This window comes from Acipenser ruthenus, chromosome 2, assembly GCF_902713425.1.
Source record: "Acipenser ruthenus chromosome 2, fAciRut3.2 maternal haplotype, whole genome shotgun sequence".
Taxonomy (NCBI): domain Eukaryota; kingdom Metazoa; phylum Chordata; class Actinopteri; order Acipenseriformes; family Acipenseridae; genus Acipenser; species Acipenser ruthenus.
Genome location: NC_081190.1, coordinates 40,815,500 through 40,837,357, shown reverse-complemented (window position 1 = coordinate 40,837,357; position 21,858 = coordinate 40,815,500). Strand labels below are relative to the sequence as shown.

General features: G+C 38.9%; 1 protein-coding gene across 3 annotated transcripts in view; it reads right to left on the bottom strand.

The window, feature by feature from the left end:
• Positions 1 to 19,776, bottom strand: part of LOC117409270 (terminal uridylyltransferase 7-like) — a 47,516-nt gene extending 27,740 nt beyond the window's left edge. For 2 of the 3 annotated variants that reach the window (XM_034905239.2, XM_058995939.1), the window contains exons 1-7: positions 19,655 to 19,776; positions 18,372 to 18,817; positions 17,427 to 17,590; positions 17,156 to 17,272; positions 5,722 to 5,899; positions 5,355 to 5,443; positions 5,177 to 5,228 (exon numbers count right to left, since the gene is read on the bottom strand). In XM_034905239.2, coding sequence (XP_034761130.2) covers positions 5,177 to 5,228; positions 5,355 to 5,443; positions 5,722 to 5,899; positions 17,156 to 17,272; positions 17,427 to 17,590; positions 18,372 to 18,798 — 1,027 coding nt within the window. In that variant the 5' untranslated portion in view covers positions 18,799 to 18,817; positions 19,655 to 19,776. Of the gene's footprint in view, positions 1 to 5,176; positions 5,229 to 5,354; positions 5,444 to 5,721; positions 5,900 to 17,155; positions 17,273 to 17,426; positions 17,591 to 18,371; positions 18,818 to 19,574 lie in introns of all 3 variants that reach the window. The other variant, XM_034015049.3, reaches the window with a different exon arrangement.
• Positions 19,777 to 21,858: the final 2,082 nt, after the last annotated feature.

Sequence of the window (21,858 nt, the reverse complement as noted above, 5' to 3'; positions counted from 1 at the left end):
GGAACACGTTTGCTTCTAAATTTAAGTAACATACTAAGAGTAGAACTATAATAAGCAATACTTGGGAGTTATTCAAATATAAAAATAGCTTCTGTCTTTTTTTCCCCCACTCTTTCTCTATAAACTGAATCCAACTCCTGATGTACATTTTTGTTTTAGTTGCATCACAGATACAAAATAATTGCCAATTATTACTGCTGCTTTGTGGAATTCTGATTTTTCTTGATGTTCATTCAGTTTTGTAACTGCTGAACATTAGGTTATTATCATAACCCTGGTTCCATGAATAGGAATATTAACCATTAACTTCGTGGTCGTGGCGTTCATGGTCGCAGTTCTCAAAGGAAAATGATAATAACCTAATGTTCCCTTTCAAGTAGGGAATATTAACCATTACAAATGGGTGAGTACATCCAAGCTGTCGCAAGGACATGGTATACAACACTGAACTGCACGCTAGCAAGCTCGTTTGAGCTGAACAGCATTCCAGCAAGCTGAAAAACGTTTAAGATGAACTCACCTCTAATGTTCTGACATGCAGGATCCTGGATTTGGCACTAGAGTACTGAGGGTGGCTTCCCAGTCCACCCTCAGTACTCTAGTGCCAAATCCAGGATCCTGCGGGTCCATGACATTCAGCCGATAGAACCTGACAAACGTATGGGAGGAAGCCCAAACCGCTGTACTGCATATGTCCAGTAAAGATGCACCTTGGAATAAACCCCATGAAGTTGCCTGACCCCTGGTGGAATGGCCGCTGAGCTTCTCAGGCGGCGGCAGATTGGCCAGTTCGTAAGCAGTCTCAACTGTGCCTGTCAACCATTTAGACGGACGCTGTTTAGACAGCGCCTGTCCCTAGGACTTAGCCCTGTCAACATAATACGCTAATGCCCGCACTGGGCAAAGCATATGGTGCTGGCGCTCCCTGTCAGATTGGAAAGGAGGGGGATGGAAAGCCTCCAATTCCACCGACTGGTTAACGTAGAAAGCCAAGATGGTCTTTGGCAAAAAAACAGGGTTAGTACGAAGGGTAACCCATGTTCTGGCCTCTGAAAAATTAGACAAGCTTTTGAAACAGAGTGCCTGCATTTCACTCACCCGCTTAACGGAGGTGATAGCAAGCAAGAAAGCTGCCTCGAAAGACAAAAATTTGAGTTTAGCTGAATGCATGGGCTCAAATGGAGGTTTTGTCAGTGCACTGAGCACTAGATTTAAATCTCCAATGAGGAACTAAATCCTTCACCGGTGGCCTAAGCTGCTGGGTGCCTTTCAACATTTGTCACGCCAGGAAATTTTTACATGGCACACCGAAATGGCTACCAAATAGACCTTTATCAAAAAGGTCCAGCAAAAATTACAGTATAACTGCCATACAGCATGTTGTGGGTTCGAAACCATGCAACAAGCACCACACCTGGAACACGCCCCACTTGTGCCCATACTGGGAACGGGTAGAGGCTGCCCTAGCGTTTTGTAGAGTGTAATCACCCTATTTGATAGCCCTAAACAGCTCAAATGCACTGCGCCTGACTGAGCAGGTCGCAATGCATTGGCAGTTCCCACGGCTGGCCATTCAGGAACTGCATCAGGGAGGAGAACCAGACTCTCCTGGGCCAGTAAGGGGCTATTAGGAGCACCCTGGCCCGGGCCTGCCTGATCTTCTCCAAACATAGTGGGAGCAGCGCAAGCGGTGGAAATGCATAGAGTAGACATGCTGGCCATAGTTGCGTCAGTGCATCTACCCCTAGAGATCCCCCCTCTCCTATTATAGGGAACTACAGGGGACAGTGTGTCGACTCCTGAGAGGAGTCTGCCCTCTCGAATCTCTCGAATCTGCCCTCTCGAATCTCTCCCAAATGAGGCTCACAACCTCGGGATGGAGTCTCCACTCTGCGGCGCTGGGGACACCCCCTCGAGAGGAGGTCCACAGCCCAGTTGATCACTCCCGGCTGGTGAACTACCCAGTGTGAGAGGAGGTTCACTTGTGCGCACAGCAGAAGCTTGTGCGCACAGCAGAAGCTTGTGGGACACACGGTGGAGACTGGACGAATACATGTCTCCCCCGAACCTGCTCCAAAAAGTCCTACCTCCAAAAAGGACAGGTACACTGCCTGCAGTTCTAAAATATTGATGTGGCGACCCTCCCACAGGGGGTGCCATACACCCTGCATGCTTCGGCCCTCCCACACTCCGCCCCAGCCTGAGCTGTATGTGTGACGTTGCCCAGGCGTAGATGGGCTGGCTGTCTCCACCAAGAGATTGCCTGAAGACAGCAATTGGACACTGTCAATAGGACGTTGCAGTTCAACACTGGCTGACAAGCCATGTGGTTGAACCAAACCTACAGGGGGCGCATATGCAAAAGACCCAGTGAGAGGGTATTGGATGCTGCTGCCATCAAGCCCAGAAGCCTCTGGAAAGCCACTACTGGTAGTGCCCTGCCGAGCTGAAACAACTCTAGGCAGACGGTTACTCTCTTCACTCTGTCATCTGACAACATGAGCCCTGAGTCCAGGCGCACCCCTAGATAGGTAACTATCTGGGAGGGTGCCAGCTGGCTCTATGTATAGTTCACTTTCAGACCCAACCAGTAGATGGTTGGTGACGAGCTCTGTGCATTCGTGCGCTTGTGCTGGAGACCTGGCGCAAATGAGCCAGTCGTCTAGATAGTTGAGGACTCTGATGCCTCAACGGGGCCGATATACCTTCCATGCATTTCCCACAGCGCACAAGGCCATGGCGGGACTTAACCAGCACTAGGCTATAATACAAGAAAAAGCTACAAATAAACCATTTTACTTCAATGATTCAGTAAATAAAATTCAGCACTTTAAAGCAAGGCTAAGAAAGTGCTAGAAATGGGTATATAGAGAAAGAAAGATAGTACTTATCAATTCTCAGATTTATCAGGCTCAGCTGAAAAAGGAAAATGATGATGTTACCAGGGCGCGTCGCTGCCTTATGCTGTGGGGGCGGAGCAGCAGCTACGTCACCCTGCTCTGACAAGAGTCTTGTATAAAAGTTTTCAGGTTCGGGTGTCTTAAAGGGGAAACACCCATTTGTAATGGTTAATATTCCATACTTGAAAGGGAACCCCAGGTATAAAGGGCTTGTGTATAAACTGTCAGGTTTCTCTGCATTTTGTACTGTTTTTCTGCCAAAATGCACACACTATTTACAGTAGGCGCCATCAAATTCTGCAAAGACAAAATGTTTTTTTCTTTTGTTTATTTCTATTATATACTTATTTTTTAAACAGTGCACAACATTTTACAGCTATTTTTCCTCATCTAACATCTTGTCTCATGATGGCTAACTGGAACACTGCTGCAGCAGGGTGATCCTGGTTTCATACCCTGATGACTTTTTGGGGGGGCAACATTCTTTCCCTGCACTACTCTCACTGAAAAATAAGTACATAAATGAATGATTACATAAACACAGTGCCATGAGATTTACAGTCTATTTTATTTTAAAATAATAAAATATTGTACAGATACTAATATATAAGCAATTCATTTCTATCATTATAAACATATTCATCACTCTTAATTTTCACAAATCGATGGATTGTGCATGTCCAATAAATAACTAATATTGCCTTTGTTTAAATCTAAAAAAAAATGTAAATATTGTAAATGGGTTAGCAGCAACATTAAAATTTAAAGAAAAAAAAAATTTTTGCCAGCGAAAGTTTGTCTTGAAATGTTTGTAAATAGTAAACTTTTTTTTATTTTTTTGTAAAGTACACACTTGACCACAATGTTTTATAAATTCCACAACGATTTTTTCTAATCCGCCAATACCTTAGCGACTATGGTGTTTTTTTGGGGTTTTTTTTGTAACTTTACTACATTGCTGCATTTAAATGTCAATTAGGTTTGTCTTTCCCCTTCCTTCTCCCCTTAACACTCTCTAGATCTACTTCAAAGGACTAGATATTAGTAACAGAGGGTCATACAGATTTAAATTGGGGAATAGTTGAGATTACCTGCTGTGCTGATCTTTACAGTCTGGTCTAAATAAAACTGATTCATATCTATTAATTAAGAATGTCTGTCCAAAAAACCAATATACAAATTTTCTTCCTGTAGGGTTAATAAGTGTAACACCTGGTGGATACGAGGCGTCATGACTTTCTCCAATTAAATGAATTGTAACCATTAAACACTGAATGTTTAGTGAATAGAAATTACTAATTTCCTTATTCTAAAAGTTAATTGAAAAACAAGCCTTTAAGAAGGAATAATATTAACTTGTTGAACAATCTCAGGGTTTTAGATTTACTAAAAACTGGCGTAGATGGGCTGGTTGTCTCCACCAAGAGATTGCCTGAAGACTTTACTACATTGCTGCATTTAAATGTCAGGTTTGTGCATTAAGAAAGCAGTATCACTTATTTGCTAATTCACAAAAATTAGCAAAGTTTAAAAAGATTAGTCTGTGCCTTGCCAGAGCCATTTCTGGGTTTCTTTGTAACCAAGAGAAGAACAGCTTCTTCCACAGCTAGCCAATCAGAAGTGACAGGGGTGGGATGTAAACAGTTCTGCATTTCAGTTTTAAGAAACTTGTGTGTCTCTCTATAAATATACTGGAGTGTCTTTCTAGCAAAAGAACAAACATAGGAAAAGTAAATAATAAAAACTACTTGTCCGACAGGCAAAGTATAACAGCAAAACTTGTTGTCCCGGGCATCGGGCGATGCAAATTGCACACCCCTGCTAAGTTTGTATGCACCGTTAGACTGACTGCCAAAACATTTACTCAAAAGCTACACAAATACTTAAAATACAAAAAATGCTTCCTGGTCATGCAAAAGTGATTCTATGCAAACACTGTATTCAAATAAACTGTTTAAAGTACAGCGCTCCCCCTTTTTACCCCTGTTGTCAGGAGCCGCAGGTAAGAGGCCGTGCAATTTGTGTTCTGCCTTAGAACGAGAATTCCTGTGCTAGTGTAATCACATTATGGGGCAAATGGGAGTCTTGACCATACTGGCCTGTTCCATGGTATTAGGTGATGCCTTATAACGAGGGAGCACTGTATTCTCATACTACAATCAAAACTTGATTCTTCACTGCTCCTAAAGTTTGTGCGAAAATAATCTTCACCCACAACCAAAAAGATTCATCCATGGAATTAAATAAATAAATAAATACATAAATAAAACACTTACTGCTGTTCTGAAGACTTTTTTGAACAAGCAAAAGTACATCTGGCTGATGCATCTGAAAGTAAAAAAAAGTATAAAAAAGTATAAAAAAGATCAAATATATATTTTAAAAAGACAGCAGCATATACATATCATATGTAATCTTAGTAATTAATCATAGACAAGTTAAAGTTTTACTTACATGAGCTGGAAACTGGATGTCAATATCAATGTCTGAATCTTTGAAACCAAACTTTGTGCAAGAGGAGCCATATAACCTTAGTGAACACTCTGTAAACACAAAGACAGCACATGTGGTTTCATGAGAAGTTGGCATATTCTATATGTTGTTTACCATACTGCATTTGTGAACTAAACCCACTAAATGATCACCCCATGCTGAGTAAGTACAACATGGCTGCTTGACTGCAAATCACTACAATCAAACAATAAACACCTTTAGTTCAGTTTTCCAAAGTAACTTAACTAGCTAGTAAAAAGTGGTATAACTGATGCCTCTAATTTACTTTTTTATTTTCATGAGGATAAAAAATAAATAAAAATCATACCAGGCAACAGGCATTTTATAACTTTTTCCAAAGCAGTCACAATATCTTTCCTCTTTATTACATCTTCATCACTTAAGCCGTGCTCTTCCACCACCTTCTCAATGGCAGCGCCTATAGCTTTCACTTGAGACTGACTTGGTGGAAGCAACGCAGTGAGCAACTCCTCTTCACGTTTCTCCTGAAAAGGTAACGAACGCAAAGTAAATAATGAAGAAAGTTCAAGTTATGAGTGTTATTAAAATTAATTATTAATGTTTAATTTTATTTTATGTGATGAATTTCATTTTATATATATATATATATATATATATATATATATATATATATATATATATATATATATATATACACACACACACACAGTGCCTATAGACAGTCTACACCCCTTTCAAAATGTTCACCTTTTGTTGCCTTATTGCCTGGAATTAAAATGCATTAAAACAGTTTTTTTTTTTCATTGATCTACACCTACCCCACAACTTCCTAGTGAAAAAAACATTCTAGAAATTTGTAGAAAATTAATTAAAAATAAAAACTGAAATAGCTTGGTTGGATAAGTGTCCACCCCCCTTGTAATAGCAATCCTAAATTAGCTCAGGTGTAACCAATCACCTTCACAATCACACACCAAGTTAAGTGGCCTCCACCTGTGTTACATTGTAGCGATTCATATGATTTCAGGATAAATTCAGCAGTTCTTGTAGGTTCCCTCTGCTGGGTAGTGCATTTCAAAGCAAAGACTCAACCATGAGCACCAAGGCGAACTCTGGGACAAAGTTGCTGAAAGGCACAGATCAGGGGATGGATATAAAAAAAATATCAAAGGCCTTGAATATCCCTTGGAGCACGGTCAAGACGATTATTAAGAAGATCAGGCCGTCCCTGCAAACTGGATGACCGAGCAAGAAGGAGACTGATCAGAGAGACTACCAAGATGTCAATGGCAACATTGCAAGAGCTACAGACTTTTATGGCCAAGACTGTTCAAAGTGTGCATGTGACAACAATATCCCAAGCACTCCACAAATCTGGCCTGTATTTTACTCAAGAAAGTCCACCTTGAATCCTGTTTGAAGTATGCAAAAAAACACTCAGGAGATTCTGTAGCCATGTAGCAAAAAGTTTTGTGGTCTGACAAAACTAAAATGGAACTTTTTGCCCTAAATTCAAAACGTTATGTTTGGCACAAACCCAACACAGCGCATCATCCAAAGAACACCATCCCTACTGTGAAGCATGGTGGTGGCAGCATCATGTTATGGGGATGTTTCTCATCAGCAGGGACTGGGGCACTTGTCAGGATAGAAGGAAGCAAAGTACAGTTGAGTCCTTGAGGAAAACCTGCTGCCCTCTGCAAGAAAGCTGAAACTGGGATGGAAGGTCACCTTTCAGCAGGACAACGTCCCAAAGCACACAGCCAAATCTACACTGGAGTGGCTAAGGAACAAAAAGGTAAATGTCCTTGAGTGGCCCAGTCAAAGCCCCGACCTAAATCCAATCGAAAATTTGTGGCATAACTTGAAGATTGCTGTGCATCAACGCTCCCCAAAGAACTTGACAGAGCTTGAACAGTTTTGTAAAGAAGAATGGTCAAATATTGCCAAATCCAGGTGTGCAAATTGGTAGAGACCTATCCCAACAGACTCACAGCTGTAACTGCTTCCAAAGGTGCTTCCACCAAGTATTAACTCAGGGGGGTGGAGACTTATCCAATTATGACTGTGTGTGTGTGTATATATATATATATATATATATATATATATATATATATATACAGTACTGTGCAAAAGTTTTAGGCAGGTGTGAAAAAATGCTGTAAAGTAAGAATGCTTTCAAAAATAGACATGTTAATAGATTATATTTATCAATTAACTAAATGCAAAGTGAGTGAACAGAAGAAAAATCTAAATCAAATCCATATTTGGTGTGACCACCCTTTGCCTTCAAAACAGCATCAATTCTTCTAGGTACACTTGCACAAAGTCAGGGATTTTGTAGGCATATAGTCAGGTGTGTGATTAAACAATTATACCAACCAGGTGCTAATGATCATCAATTCAATATGTAGGTAGAAACACAATCATTAACTGAAACAGAAACAGCTGTGTAGGAGGAATAAAACTGGGTGAGGAACAGCCAAACTCAGCTAACAAGGTGAGGTTGCTGAAGACAGTTTACTGTCAAAAGTCATACACCATGGCAAGACTGAGCACAGCAACAAGACACAAGGTAGTTATACTGCATCAGCAAGGTCTCTCCCAGGCAGAAATTTCAAGGCAGACAGGGGTTTCCAGATGTGCTGTCCAAGCTCTTTTGAAGAAGCACAAAGAAACGGGCAACGTTGAGGACCGTAGACGCAGTGGTCGCCCAAGGAAACTTACTGCAGCAGATGAAAGACACATCATGCTTACTTCCCTTCGCAATCGGAAGATGTCCAGCAGTGCCATCAGCTCAGAATTGGCAGAAAACAGTGGGACCCTGGTACACCCATCTACTGTCCGGAGAAGTCTGGTCAGAAGTGGCCTTCATGGAAGACTTGCGGCCAAAAAGCCATACCTCCGACGTGGAAACAAGGCCAAGCGACTCAACTATGCACGAAAACACAGGAACTGGGGTGCAGAAAAATGGCAGCAGGTGCTCTGGACTGATGAGTCAAAATTTGAAATATTTGGCTGTAGCAGAAGGCAGTTTGTTCGCCGAAGGGCTGGAGAGCGGTACACGAATGAGTGTCTGCAGGCAACAGTGAAGCATGGTGGAGGTTCCTTGCAAGTTTGGGGCTGCATTTCTGCAAATGGAGTTGGGGATTTGGTCAGAATTAATGGTCTCCTCAATGCTGAGAAGTACAGGCAGATACTTATCCATCATGCAATACCATCAGGGAGGCATTTGATTGGCCCCAAATTTATTCTGCAGCATGACAATGACCCCAAACATACAGCGAAAGTCATTAAGAACTATCTTCAGCGTAAAGAAGAACAAGGAGTCCTGGAAGTGATGGTATGCCCCCACAGAGCCTTGATCTCAACATCATCGAGTCTGTCTGGGATTACATGAAGAGAGAGAAGCAACTGAGGCTGCCTAAATCCACAGAAGAACTGTGGTTAGTTCTCCAGGATGTTTGGGCCAACCTACCTGCCGAGTTCCTTCAAAAACTGTGTGCAAGTGTACCTAGAAGAATTGATGCTGTTTTGAAGGCAAAGGGTGGTCACACCAAATATTGACTTGATGTAGATTTTTCTTCTGTTCACTCACTTTGCATTTTGTTAATTGCTAAATATAAACTATTAACATGTCTATTTTTGAAAGCATTCTTACTTTACAGCATTTTTTCACACCTGCCTAAAACTTTTGCACAGTACTGTATATATATATATATATATATATATATAGATAGATAGATAGATATAGATATATATAGATATATATATATTTATTATAAATAATACGCACACACAGTTTTAGTCAAAAGTTTACATACCCCAATGGAACTTTATAATTTCTAGAAATTTCTTGAAAACAAAGAATTTCAGGAAAAATCTGAGATCAGGCTTATTCAAGATTTTTGCTTTTGTTACAGAAATAGATGTCTACAATTATTTTTTTCAGTTTTTAAAAAAAAAAAAGCTAAAGCAGCATCCACACTGGATGCGAGCGAGCAATTTAGAAGTCACTGCAGTCAAATGGGAGTATCCACACCAGCAGCGAGTGACGTCGCTTTGAGAAAACTTCGCAGACTTTAATAATATTAATAATGAAGATGGTGATTACGTAGTGCTTAACAATAATAATGTTGCACTTTAAAATACTTAGTTTATAAAAAAAAGGATCAAAGAAGGAATTTGTAAAGAAACACAGTTGAGATTGCAGTAAGTTGTATATACAAATGTATAACAATAAAATTATTTTGCTGAAAATATCAGTTCAACTATACTACTATTGTCCAGCTGTCTGCTGACAGCTGGAGATGTACCGGGCTTCAAATCAGATGACTACTACTACTGGTACCACGAAAAAAATAAATAAATAAATACTACGAGTACAACTGAACAATTACTATTAACAATAAAACTGTTGGATATATAGGGATGTTCAATAACTCTGATCTATAGAATTTACAAGTCCAACCTTGATTTTACAACAGAGTTGCCGGAGATCAGGATGGTAACCAAACAAGACCTATTTTGTAATGGGACAGCCCATCTCTAGTATGTCCAACAGGAATGCATGGGCGGGGTCAAGTATTTATTTTCAGTCTTTTGGATCATTTCCAAGTCATGTCTGGTGTGGACTGACATCATGCGACTTCGCTCGCGTTGCTCTGTCCAGTGTGGATGCAGCTTAATTCAAAAGTATTCATACCCTTTGATGTTATGATACTATTGTCTACAAGATGCTAGAAATTTCAATATGATAAAGCAGAACCTAATTCTAGAAAAGTCTAGAAAATGCTGGATTGTAGGTGAACATTCTTAGAGAGTATAAAAGGGTTAGGCATAGGATGATTGCTGTCATTACCAATAAGTCAATATGGGGAAAAACTAAATAGCTGTCTGATTACCTTAGGCAGAAAATTATTTATTGTCATAAAGCTGGAGAAGGATACAAGAAGCTTTCCAAGCATTTGAGTATCCCAATTTCAACGATTGTTTCTATCACAGGAGCATTACCGATATAAGAATCAACCGCATATAGTTATCAAAACCACTGGGAAAAAATCCTTCCTATACTAACCATGCTAAAATACTCTGCTTGTAAGAATCAAGTAATCCGCTTATAAGAATCATTTCAGGGCAAACTGACTGCATGTAATACGATACTGTATCAAGTATAATGACGTGTACAACCAATAAAGCGTTTTATTTTAATTTTAATTTGATCACATCTCGCGTGATTAAGCCTTTATGCAGTATAATCCCGGTCTGAAGCGACTCCCAGTAGAGAAAAAAAAAAAGCAAGTCGTGCAGTTTATGTGTGTCACCATGGCAGGAAAAAGAAAAACGTGCGACTGCATTGTACAGGTATTTTTTCTGTTCTCTCTTAGTGAAAATGTGTTTCAATAGTGAATATTCATTCATTGAATACATACCGAGTACAGCACTGTTATTGTGTGACACGCATGTAGAGGAAGGGGGATTGCGGAGCTGTGAATCTACGCTTAGTGAAAAACTGTGAGATTTGCATCGCAACTGAAAAAAAGTAAGCCACAGATGCTTAAATGCAGTGGTAGTCCTGACAGTAAAATACTGTACTGTAATGTCATTTTAATTCAAAGGCCATTACATGTAACACCACACAGCAGTTAAAGTAGGCACTCACGAGACGATTGCTTCTCAAATATACTGTAGTACAATCGGATTCTGCAGCATTGAGTTAACATAATCGTGATCACAGAACAAGCTGCTTACCCACGAGGACTTGTTTTGATCATTTTGATGTATTGTCCTCAGTGATTGAGCACCATTGACATTTGAATACTGTATTTAAACTGCTGATGAGTTGAGGCACGCTTTTGCCAATTTTAATCATATCAGTCCGCTTGGGTATTGCTTTGCTGATCAACCGCTTATAAAAATCAAATCATCCGGGACGGATGTGATTCTTATAAACGGGGTGCACTGTATCAAGAAGTACAAGACTCATGGTACTGTCACAATGCTTCCTCAGTCTAGAAAAAAGAAGGTTCTTTCACCAAGAACAAGTAGAAGAATTGTAAGGATTGTTAATAACAATCCAAGATTGATTACCAAAGATATTCTACATGAACTGGCTGCAAGTGAGACTGGGGTTTCCATTTCAACCATAGGTCGAGTATTGCATGGTGAAGGTCTCAATGGTCGCAGGCCAAGGAAAAAGACACTTAGGAAAATGTCACAAGGACTGTACTTTTATTTGAATAAACTGAGAACAAAGATCAAGGGGGAAAAAAAGATTGAGCAAGTGTTAATTATTTGAATATTTCCAGATATTGAGTAGTTATTAAAATTGCTTTGGGGAAAGTTGCATTGTAATTGGACAATAGAAGTGTGACCAGAAAGAGTGCATGACCAGATTTTCCGTTGCTCTTCGTTGATGGTTCAGCTACTTTCAACTGATAACCAGTAGCGGACATTACTTCCCTGCTTTGTAAACCAGCACTGGACCTAACTGAATGATCCGAGTGGTGAAGGCTCAAACCTGCAGCAATAAAAATCGTTGCCATCATGTTACCGATTATATATTTTTTCTTGCCTGCAAGTATACCAGATATGTTTATCGCTCACATTGGTTGCATCTAGACCAGTTCGTAGATGAAGATAGAAAGCTGGCAGACATTTCATAACTTATTTCTCCAGTGACTCGATGGGGCAATTTGGATAATCAGGGCTCTCATACATTCTCCTTCGGTAGTTAGATTTTAAGGTGTCCATTAACCTTGAAAAACATTATCTCTTAAAACATTAGCTGGCCAATTGTTTTAGGGTGCTTTCTATTTCAATTAAATTATGTTGCTGTTCAGTAATGCTCCCATTCTAGCTAGTTCTTTCAGTTTTCCTCACTGTACTACTTAGCTTGTTATATTTTCCGGATAGTTTTGACTTGCCCATTGTTCAATTGATAATTTAATAAAAAGGTTGAAATGTACTTTACCTGTTTTATTTGTAATAAAATGTAATAGAATAATATTGTTTCATTTATTTTTGTGTTGCAGTTACAAACATTCTAAGGGTATTGTGACAGGGAGGACCCTGTAGCCAGTTCTTGTGTGGAGGTGTGCCTTTAATGGAAGCAGCTAGAAGATGCGTTGCTAGTCAACTAATTGAGCAGGAACTCGCCCGGTGCTGAGCTGATCAGGAAGTACCAATTGGCTAGTGGGCATTCCCCGGTGAGCCTGCATGTAGCTCAGAAAAGCATCTGCGCCACAGCTCGAGGCGACTGCACCACCATGGCTACACAGACGGGCACTGAGCAAAAGCTGGGTTGTTTACAGCAAGGTGAGCATCCACTCTAGAGGAAAACAGGGTTTTCAATTAGTTTTGTGGCACTTACAAGGTAGTATGGGACACCACTGTCATCGAGGCGCATTGGCACATTTTTTTGCATGGTTTAAGCATGTGTTAGACTAGTAGTGGTCTGCTTGTAGTTTCTGACAAAGTACTCCATTAGTGCAATGAAGTTGTTTTATTTCAGCACTGCCCACAGCAAGATAAGATCAACAAGAAGAAAAACACACTTTAGGATCATCAAGGCCCCTGCAATACCAGACTAGCTGGAAAATGAACTTGTATTTGCTAAGAAAATCGATGAAAACGCTAATGCAAAATATTATCTTTCACTCAACTTAAATAGACCCCTACTGCTTTAAATCACACACATTACACAGAGTAGTTGTGCAAAACTCTGGGACCACCCCACTAAAAATTACCTTTGTAAGCTATAAACAAACTGGAATGTAAGCAAAGTCTGTATTCTAAAGAAGTTGAGTGCAGATAGCTGAACTATGGAAGAATGCAGTAACCATCCATATATAATCAACAATAGTTTAAATATTGTCTTTCAGAGAGTATCCTTTATTTCATTGATTATTGTTTGATACTGAAGCTATTCATAAATAAGTTACTGTATTCCTCAATTTAGTTGCATATTATTACTCTCGTTGCATACTGTAATGGGTAACTTGACGACATTTATTAAGCTGCCTTTATCCAAGGAGACCCATCTATTTATTTATTAATTCTTGATTATTTATGTATTTTGATTCAGTCTCAAATAACTCAAGATATTTAAATACATAGAAGATAATATTTGTAATGTTGGATTTCTACAACAGACAGGGAATTAAGGCTTTGGCTACTTCAATATGAACAAAATGAAACAACAAAACCAGATTTATATTGTATAGACAGCAAGTAGCTGAAGCTGCTTCTAAACACAATACATCTATACTGTAGGTACAAAGGTATCTTATCTCGTAATAATAAATCAAAAGCAATATTTATAACAATGTGCAAATTAAACAAAGACAACAGACTTCAAAAATACTATTATTCAATTTCTCCATCTTTTTTTGTGGACAGAGCCGACGTAAAAATGTTGACACCAACTTGTAGAGCCCTGTGAGATTATTTTTATTTTATTTTGTTATAATTCTTTGTTTTATTTTTCACAAATTTTGTTTTATTTCATTTTATTACAGATACACATTAATAAAACTGAAAATGGACGTATATCAATAATAGTATAGTATACATCATGTCTTAACTACATACATCATTTTTATTAAACATTTTCTGCTTTTTATAACATTGACAGAAACAGACGCTGCACATAAAAATAATTTAGTTACCATAATTTATCATTAGTGGCAGTAACGGTAATGTACAGTCCCCTACTCTAACTAACTACCCATTTACACTAAATACTGCCCATGCCCTCTATAAAAATACAATAAGATGAAATAAAACATATATATTTACACTGCCCTACTATTGTGGGGATGTCATAATAATTGCACATACAGCAATCTACCCATTGAAAAAAAAACAATAGGAATTGTATTTCAAGCTTGGGGAGGTACGCAAGTATATAACAGTATACAACAAGCTTGGGGTTTCTTATTTTATTTAAACACCAAGCAAAGCAGATTCATTCATTCAAATTCATTGAAAACCAAAAAAAGTGTTTGCTCCAGTGCAAAGTTTGCCCCACTTGAAATTAAAAATAGGAATTAGTATACTAATACAAAATATAAGCAAACAGCCATATTTTCCCTAAAAAGAATAAACAGCTAATGCTTAACAAAGGTATCTTTCGACTCGCATTCCAGCCGACAGAAAATCTGCACATCATTATTTTGTCACTGTTGTTATGCGTGGTTTAGGCATTTAAGAAACAAATGTCTCTTCTCTTCCATCACAAATAATTTCCAAACAACTCACTCCAATTTATACATCTGCACAAGTGCTAGTCAGAGCTTCCGTTTCCCTTCAGACCGTGTCTATGGTAACGGCTGAACTTTGACAACTACGATTGCAAGTATTTAAATAAAGAATTTTTTGTATAAACCTCACAATTCTCTCTGCTGGTTTGTTTACCTCTGTCTGTGTATGCCTAGCCTGTGTGTGGACATGTTAGCTGAGGTCCAAGGGGATGTGCGGCAAATAAGGGTACGAAAAGTTGAAAATAAGGCGCTGCAATGCCATTTTGTGGTGGTGTTGTTGGTTTTCTAACCCGAGTAGCTGACAGAGCTATGGTCTCTGTGTGTGAGAAAAAGGCGTGCTGAATAAAAGCCCTTTGGAAAGAAACAAGCGTCTGTCTCGTTTTCTGCCTCCTGCTGAAACGCTACATTTTATTTTTGCATGTCATTTTATTTCGTTTTATAGGTTGCATTTAGTTTTATTTTGTGCTGTTTCGTATTTGCGAAAAACACTGGGCTCTACCAACGTGGAATATGCAGAGTTAAACATTAAGCCAGTATTACAAAGATGCAATAAAAATATAAATAAACAAATAAAATAAATAAACTTTGGTGATTGTGGCAAAATACTGGATTACGGTATTAATAAAAAGACATTTTTAACACAAACTGCAGTACGGACATAGCATTCTGACATTCACAGAGTAGTTAAGTAAAATGTTATTTTGGATATAAATAACTTCTATTTAATGAGAGTAAACTCCGATTTTTTTTTTTTTTTTTGTCGTGCAATTATTGACACATGGTGTGCGAAACCTGCATTTTGATGATCTGTAGCTCCAATATGCAAGAAAAAAACAGAACACCAACGACATATTTTAAAAGCTTATTTCATTTTCAGTAAAATAACAAACTGAAAATATAAATAACAATGTAGTGTCTTAATTTAAGGTACATGGCACAAATACCAGTTTTATTTTTCATGATGTGCCGTTTGTCACGATTTTTAAATATACTTAAACTAAAAGGAATGCACTTATGTTTTTTGTGTGTATAATGTACCAAATATTAAACTTAACCTCAATAAAATGAATTTTCATAATAAAGATAAACTTGAAACAATGTTACATTGCCTATTGGTACCAAGTATTGGAGTCAACCAGATGTATTTTAAAAGTTTGGCACGTTGTCTCTCCAAACTCTCCTCTTCCTCTTCAGATCTCCCTCTACCATCTCTGCCGTCAGCTGACAAGGACTCAGCTGATATCCCAGCATGACTTTCTTCTTAAAGGAGTATAGCCTCTATACATGACATTACCCACCCAATCTCATAACAAAAGGAATATTTCTTTTTTTTTTTGTTCCATACAAGAAAATAATAGTAATATTTTTTTAAATAAAAGTAGCTGGCACAAATACCATTTTAGACGGTGGATCGCAGACTTATTTTGAAAACCCCGGGAAAAGGACAACTGCGCAAAACCCTTCCACTCCAAGATGGTGCTCGTGAAGGCATTGCCCAGCCAGGGCCGGTGGAAGAGGCCGGAGTCACAGGCAGGACGCCGTGACTTGTGTAAGTCAGTTTAGGGGATTTGATCCCAAACCAGTATAGTAAGGGTTAGTTCGTGTAGTAGGTTCCTGTAGCAGGACGTCTCTTTTAATGAAGCCAGCACTCCCTTTGTGTGGCAAACTCTTATTTTTAGCTTTTGTTTTCTTCATTAAATCCAGCACTAGGATTACCACTGTTGGCGTCGAGCACCTGTGCTGCGAATTGCATATGGCATCAGGAAGTAGGCATCACTGGTCCTGCGGAGTCAAGGCAGGATAGGCACAAAGCAGTTGGCTGTCAGAATGCACAGGCAGAACCAGGTGACGATCAGCAGCCACTGAGGCGCTGCTGAGGAAGCAACTGGAGGTGTGGGCGAGACATACAGAGAGGCAGGAGCTGTCGTCCCCGGGCACAGTAGGAGTAGCTGCCATCCGGAGAGACAGAGGAGGAACTGCGTCCTAGACCTGGAGGAGTTGCCTTGACTGTCTCCACCACAGCCCCAACCACCACCCCTGGGCAACAGTCCGGCGCCTGTGGGTCAGAGTCCTCGACCCGTGCTCCCAGACACCCGACCTTGGTGTCGGGACCTCCCATCGCTGGGTCTGGGTCCCAGGTCGCAGCATTACCAGGTACGGTTGTTCACTCAGACTCATGTTACGCTCCCTCTGGTGAAACAGACGTCGCTGCACTCTCACCTGTGCCTAGCGCCGGGCGCCTGTGTTATTATTAAATCTGTGTGCCTGTGCGGCATGTCAACAACCACTGCTCTGTGTCTGACTGCTTATTATTTAGTGACGACCCACGCAGGTAACATCCCCGTTACAGGAATATAATTTATGATGTGGTTACAAACATTCTAATGTAATATACTAGGGATTATATCAGAGTGCAGGGAATCTTTCCATTGAAGTGTAGGTATGTATGTATGTGTGTGTATAAATATATATACAGTATATATATCAAATATATATATATAAAATTAATTGTATTACCTTAACTTTCTTCTTGTGCCATTTTTCTTTAATATGCTTATGGGCAGATGATATAGACTCAAACAAAACATCACAAAGCTTGCAAGAATATTTGGCGTTCGGGCAATTCCGAGGATGCTAAAAACAATTTAAAAAAGTGTGTTACAAGAAATAGTGTGAAACAAAAGTATAAGCAATGTAAACATTACTGGTAGTTTTGTTTCTGATATATACAGTATTTTTAACATGGGTTGGTTCAGGCAAACCGTACATGACAAAAGTAGACAATTACCCTTTTAAGTCTGAAAATGTCATCTCTGCATAATCTTTCTTCTGCTTGATGCAAACCAAGTAACTCCTTCTCAGATAAGACAGACTCATCAATCACAGGGGCATCCCAATCTTCTTCTCTGTCCAGGTGGTTCCTGCTCCTTTGCTTTGATTTCCTTTTATTTCCTAAAATGAGGACTTCACTGTATTTAAACTGCATCAGCCAGATGACACATTACTGTTAACATTGGTGGCAGCAAATAAGAAAATAAAATGCACTAATGACTGCGAAACCAACAGCAAAAAAAAAAAAAATGTCCTTTTAATTTCCACATAAACTTAGTATGGTATATGGTTAAAATAAAAACAACAGTTTCCTGTTGTGCAAAGCTGTCTGATGCCATTGCAGTGGCCTGGTCACATCTGTTCAACAAGGAACAGAGGGCTGCATTCAGCAAGCATCAGCATGACATTAAATGCATCTAGGACTACAATGCATTTAATAGAAAGCTAACATAGTAAAAAGGCACAGTGCTGAAAACACATACATGCAATTAAAAAGCCTGGTACTGAATAAAAATGTATATATTGTAAGCTACCTCAGCAGTGTTATTTTGTTCAAATAAGACTTTGACCTAGTGTTTCCTTAAGTTCTTAGGTTAAGTTACGCTGCCCTTATTATCTAACTCTTCCTCAAAAGCAGATTTAACAATGCCCACCAAAGTATATTTAAAATCTGTAAGGTTTTGCTCAAAACTCATAAAAGACTCTACAAAAACATTCAAGACTTTGAAAAACTTTTTTTTTATTTGACAAAACTGAAAGTATAAGCATTTTTGCAGATTTCCTCATCAATTAATCCTGTTTTGTCTTACAATGTTTTACCACTAACATCTACCATTATTTTTCTGTCTTCGTAGGAAACTACATTTGTACACGACAGACATTCTCATTCCTAACATGTTACCTTTTCTGCCATCATCGGCACGCCTGCTCAGGTCTTCAGAAGCCCCTTTCATGGAGTCCTTCCTCTCCCGGGTGAACTCATGACTGTTAGATCTCTCTCTCCAGTTTTCTTTTCTTGTGTGATGGTCATCTTGCTCAGGGAACTTTCTAAAACCATCATCATGCTGCCTCCCTCCTGGGCTCTGCCCCCTCTTTTTAAAACCTACAGAGCTATTGCTCAGGATACCATGACCGTCCTTCCTGGGACTGCTGCCATAGCTAGCTTGTGGGATCTTCCTATGCGACCCCATTTCCGCTTTATTCCTGAAGCCTCTTCCATAGTCAGAGCAGTCCTGGCGCAGGGGGCTTCTCCAAGACTCCGCCTCCTCAGCTAGGCTTCCTTTCTCTTTGCCTTGTTTTAAAAAGCCAGTCCTACTAGAGTCTTCCATTTCTACTGTTTGTGTATACCTTTAAACACAAAAAAAAAAGTTTACTCCAACTGAGGGGACTTAACATGGGCAATACTTGTTCATGTGCACACAGTCTAGGGGTTTACTGTCACTCAAAACAGACTCAAGTCACTTATTGTTTAATAACATAAAGTATAATTAAATCAAATCCCGTGTGGCGTAATTTTAAATACTGTAGCATAAGTCTAATAAAAGCTTCTTGATTAAACAAGCGTGTAACGAGCATTTAAACATTCGCTCAACACACATACTCTATACATTTAAAATAAATAATAGTACACAAATAGGAAAACAAACATAATAATTGTGATTAAGAACTTAGTAATTCACAGATCTTTCAATAAACATACTATATAGCTTACGCAGTTATGTTGGATTGTCATTAGTTTAATCGAAAATATAGAAAAATGCCAAATAGTTTACAAAATGAAAATCAATATAATTGGCACTTTTCGTTAAATATACGGTATTGTTTCTTAATTAACCAAGTGTCTACCGTCACGATCACAAACAAATACGTAAGAAAAATGTGTTATTATAAGACTAACCAATGGTAACCCTTACTTAAAAGGCCCGTTCTTCAAAGTATTTTTTTTTAATGGAAAAACAACATTAGTCAATGGCATAGGCTTTTTACTTGTCTGTCGTACAATGTATTTTGTAACATTTTTTTTCCGGAATAAACAGCTGTTTTGTTGTTTCTTACAAAGTTATAACACGATGGTATGTTTTTAGAGATTATTAATTATGCTTACAAATCTTGTAATTTGTACCAAAAGGTTTGAGAACATATCGAGAGTACATAAATGGTAACATAGCATACACAATCACTAACCTACGGTCTCAGGTCTGCATACTACTTCTTGTTGTTTCCTCCAGACTGAGCGTTCCCAAATGGTGTTTCATTAAAATGTGTCCCTCTGACTCATAAAACAGCACATTTTGTGTCCGTCTCTAAATACAGGCTGTCATCTGTAGTCTAAGTCTGTGCTGTCGAGAAGTTAAAAAAACACTGCGGAAGTTATATTTTCAATTGAAAAAACACCCTATACTGTGTTTTAACAAAACTGAGCGCTGAGTCACAAAACTGTTTTGAATTAAATAATAAATAAATAAACATAATTGCTAAATTGGGTCTTTCTGTTGCAAACACACTGGGTTTACAAATTAACGTAAATGACCCAAACTGTACAGTATCCACAGAGGTACCGAAATATCGTACCCAAACTGTATATTGGAAGTATCATAATTTAATATGGATACATTGTACGTGTTTGCACAGATTGAGAATATTCTCATGTCCAAATAAAAAGGAAATAAAGCGTTTGTCCTTGGATTTAGTGAATACAATGATGTCTTTCCGTCCGCTTTTCACACTCCATATCACAAACTATGTACGGTAGGTAGAATTTGTTTATTTCTGTGCTTGTACTTATTTCGTAAAACTTACGAACACTCTAAAGCATACAATGTAACTGTATTATATGAGATACCAGAGGGGAGAAAATGCATGTAGTTAAGGCTCACTTTATGATCTGGATAATGTGTCAATCAAATCCACATGATTTTAAAAGGACATTTAATTAAGTAAAATGTGGTTAACATTGGTAACTTTGGGAATACATAACATTATAAATATTAACAACACACATAACAATAATAGCTACTGGGAAGAAGCTTTGCATTTTACACTGCAAAAGCAAAACATGTTGGTTGTGTGGGGAGGAAGGAAACTGACTAGGCTTTTGCACTGAATCTGTCATCAATCCAAACAGAAAACCAGAAAGCATTTTTTTACATTGTCTAGATTTGTATTGTGTTGAAAAGGATGTTTTAAAAAAAAGCTGTTTTTGTTTTTAGTTGGTGCTTTAAAAATGTTTATGATATGCATATATGTCCTTCAGAAGCCTTATTAAAATTTAGCAAAATATGTGAATGCCAATTAACACTAGATGTGGGCTACCATAGAACAGCAGCTACAAAACCATGGCTAATGAAATAATAAAGTAGGTAAGCAACCAAAGTTGGGCACCCCTGGCTGAGGGTGTTCCAGTACTGGAGTGTAAAGACTTCTTCACTAATATACAACTTCACAAGTGGTTATATATTCATGTTGTGGATAGTTACATGTAGAAGACTTCTTTTTCTTCTCCACTGGCTAAAGATTACTGCTTAAAATTAAACAGTGCAGCTGTATCCTTACATCTACCCCATTATGTGCCATCTCAACATGAGTAGTATTGGAATGTTCTATATGTTTCTAGGTGTGTCTTGTTTGGACATTTTTACAGTAATAAATTGATGATTTGAACAAATCCATTAAAAAAAAATAACTCCCTGATACCTGAGAAAAAAAGGCAATTTTATGCTAAGACAGACACCAGTTTTCTTTTTCAAATAGTGTAAGAAGTCTTTTGGCTAAAATTGTGTATCTTTCAAATGTTGTCATATTGTAGCGGTGTCAAGAAGGATGCAAGACAAGGTTTCAAGGCTAACTTTTTTTAAAATTTGTTTTAGCCTTAATAATTGCTTTTACAAAGCTGCTGTCAGCCACAGCTCACGCTTCTACAAGTTGGCTTTCTCTTTGCTTTCTCTTTGCTTTCTCTTTGCTTTCTCTCTTCAGCTCTTTCTCTCTTCAGCTCTTTCTCTCTTCAGCTCGGTCCGACCCCGGGATCCGGCTCTCAGCTCCTTTTATAGGAGAGTTGGAGTGTGGCGGTGCCCGTTCCAGCCAATCCAGAACAGACACCTCACCCTGCTGGTAGGTTCCAGAATGACAGCTGTATGGAAATCCCCCAGCCCAAGTGCCTCAGTCTGGGGATCAGAACACTCTAGATGAAAGGGGGCGGGGCCCCAGCCTGACCACGGGTAATCTCGCTGGATGGAAAAGTACAGGCTGAGTTTTCCCGTTCACTTCAGTGCGTTGACCACAGCCCCGACCCACGGGGTGCGCTCTTCCGGGTTGTTAACAAGCAGTCAGCGCGCCGGCCCCGCCCATCTCACTAGCCTGCCTTGGGACCTGCTATTACAAAAGGTTTCAAT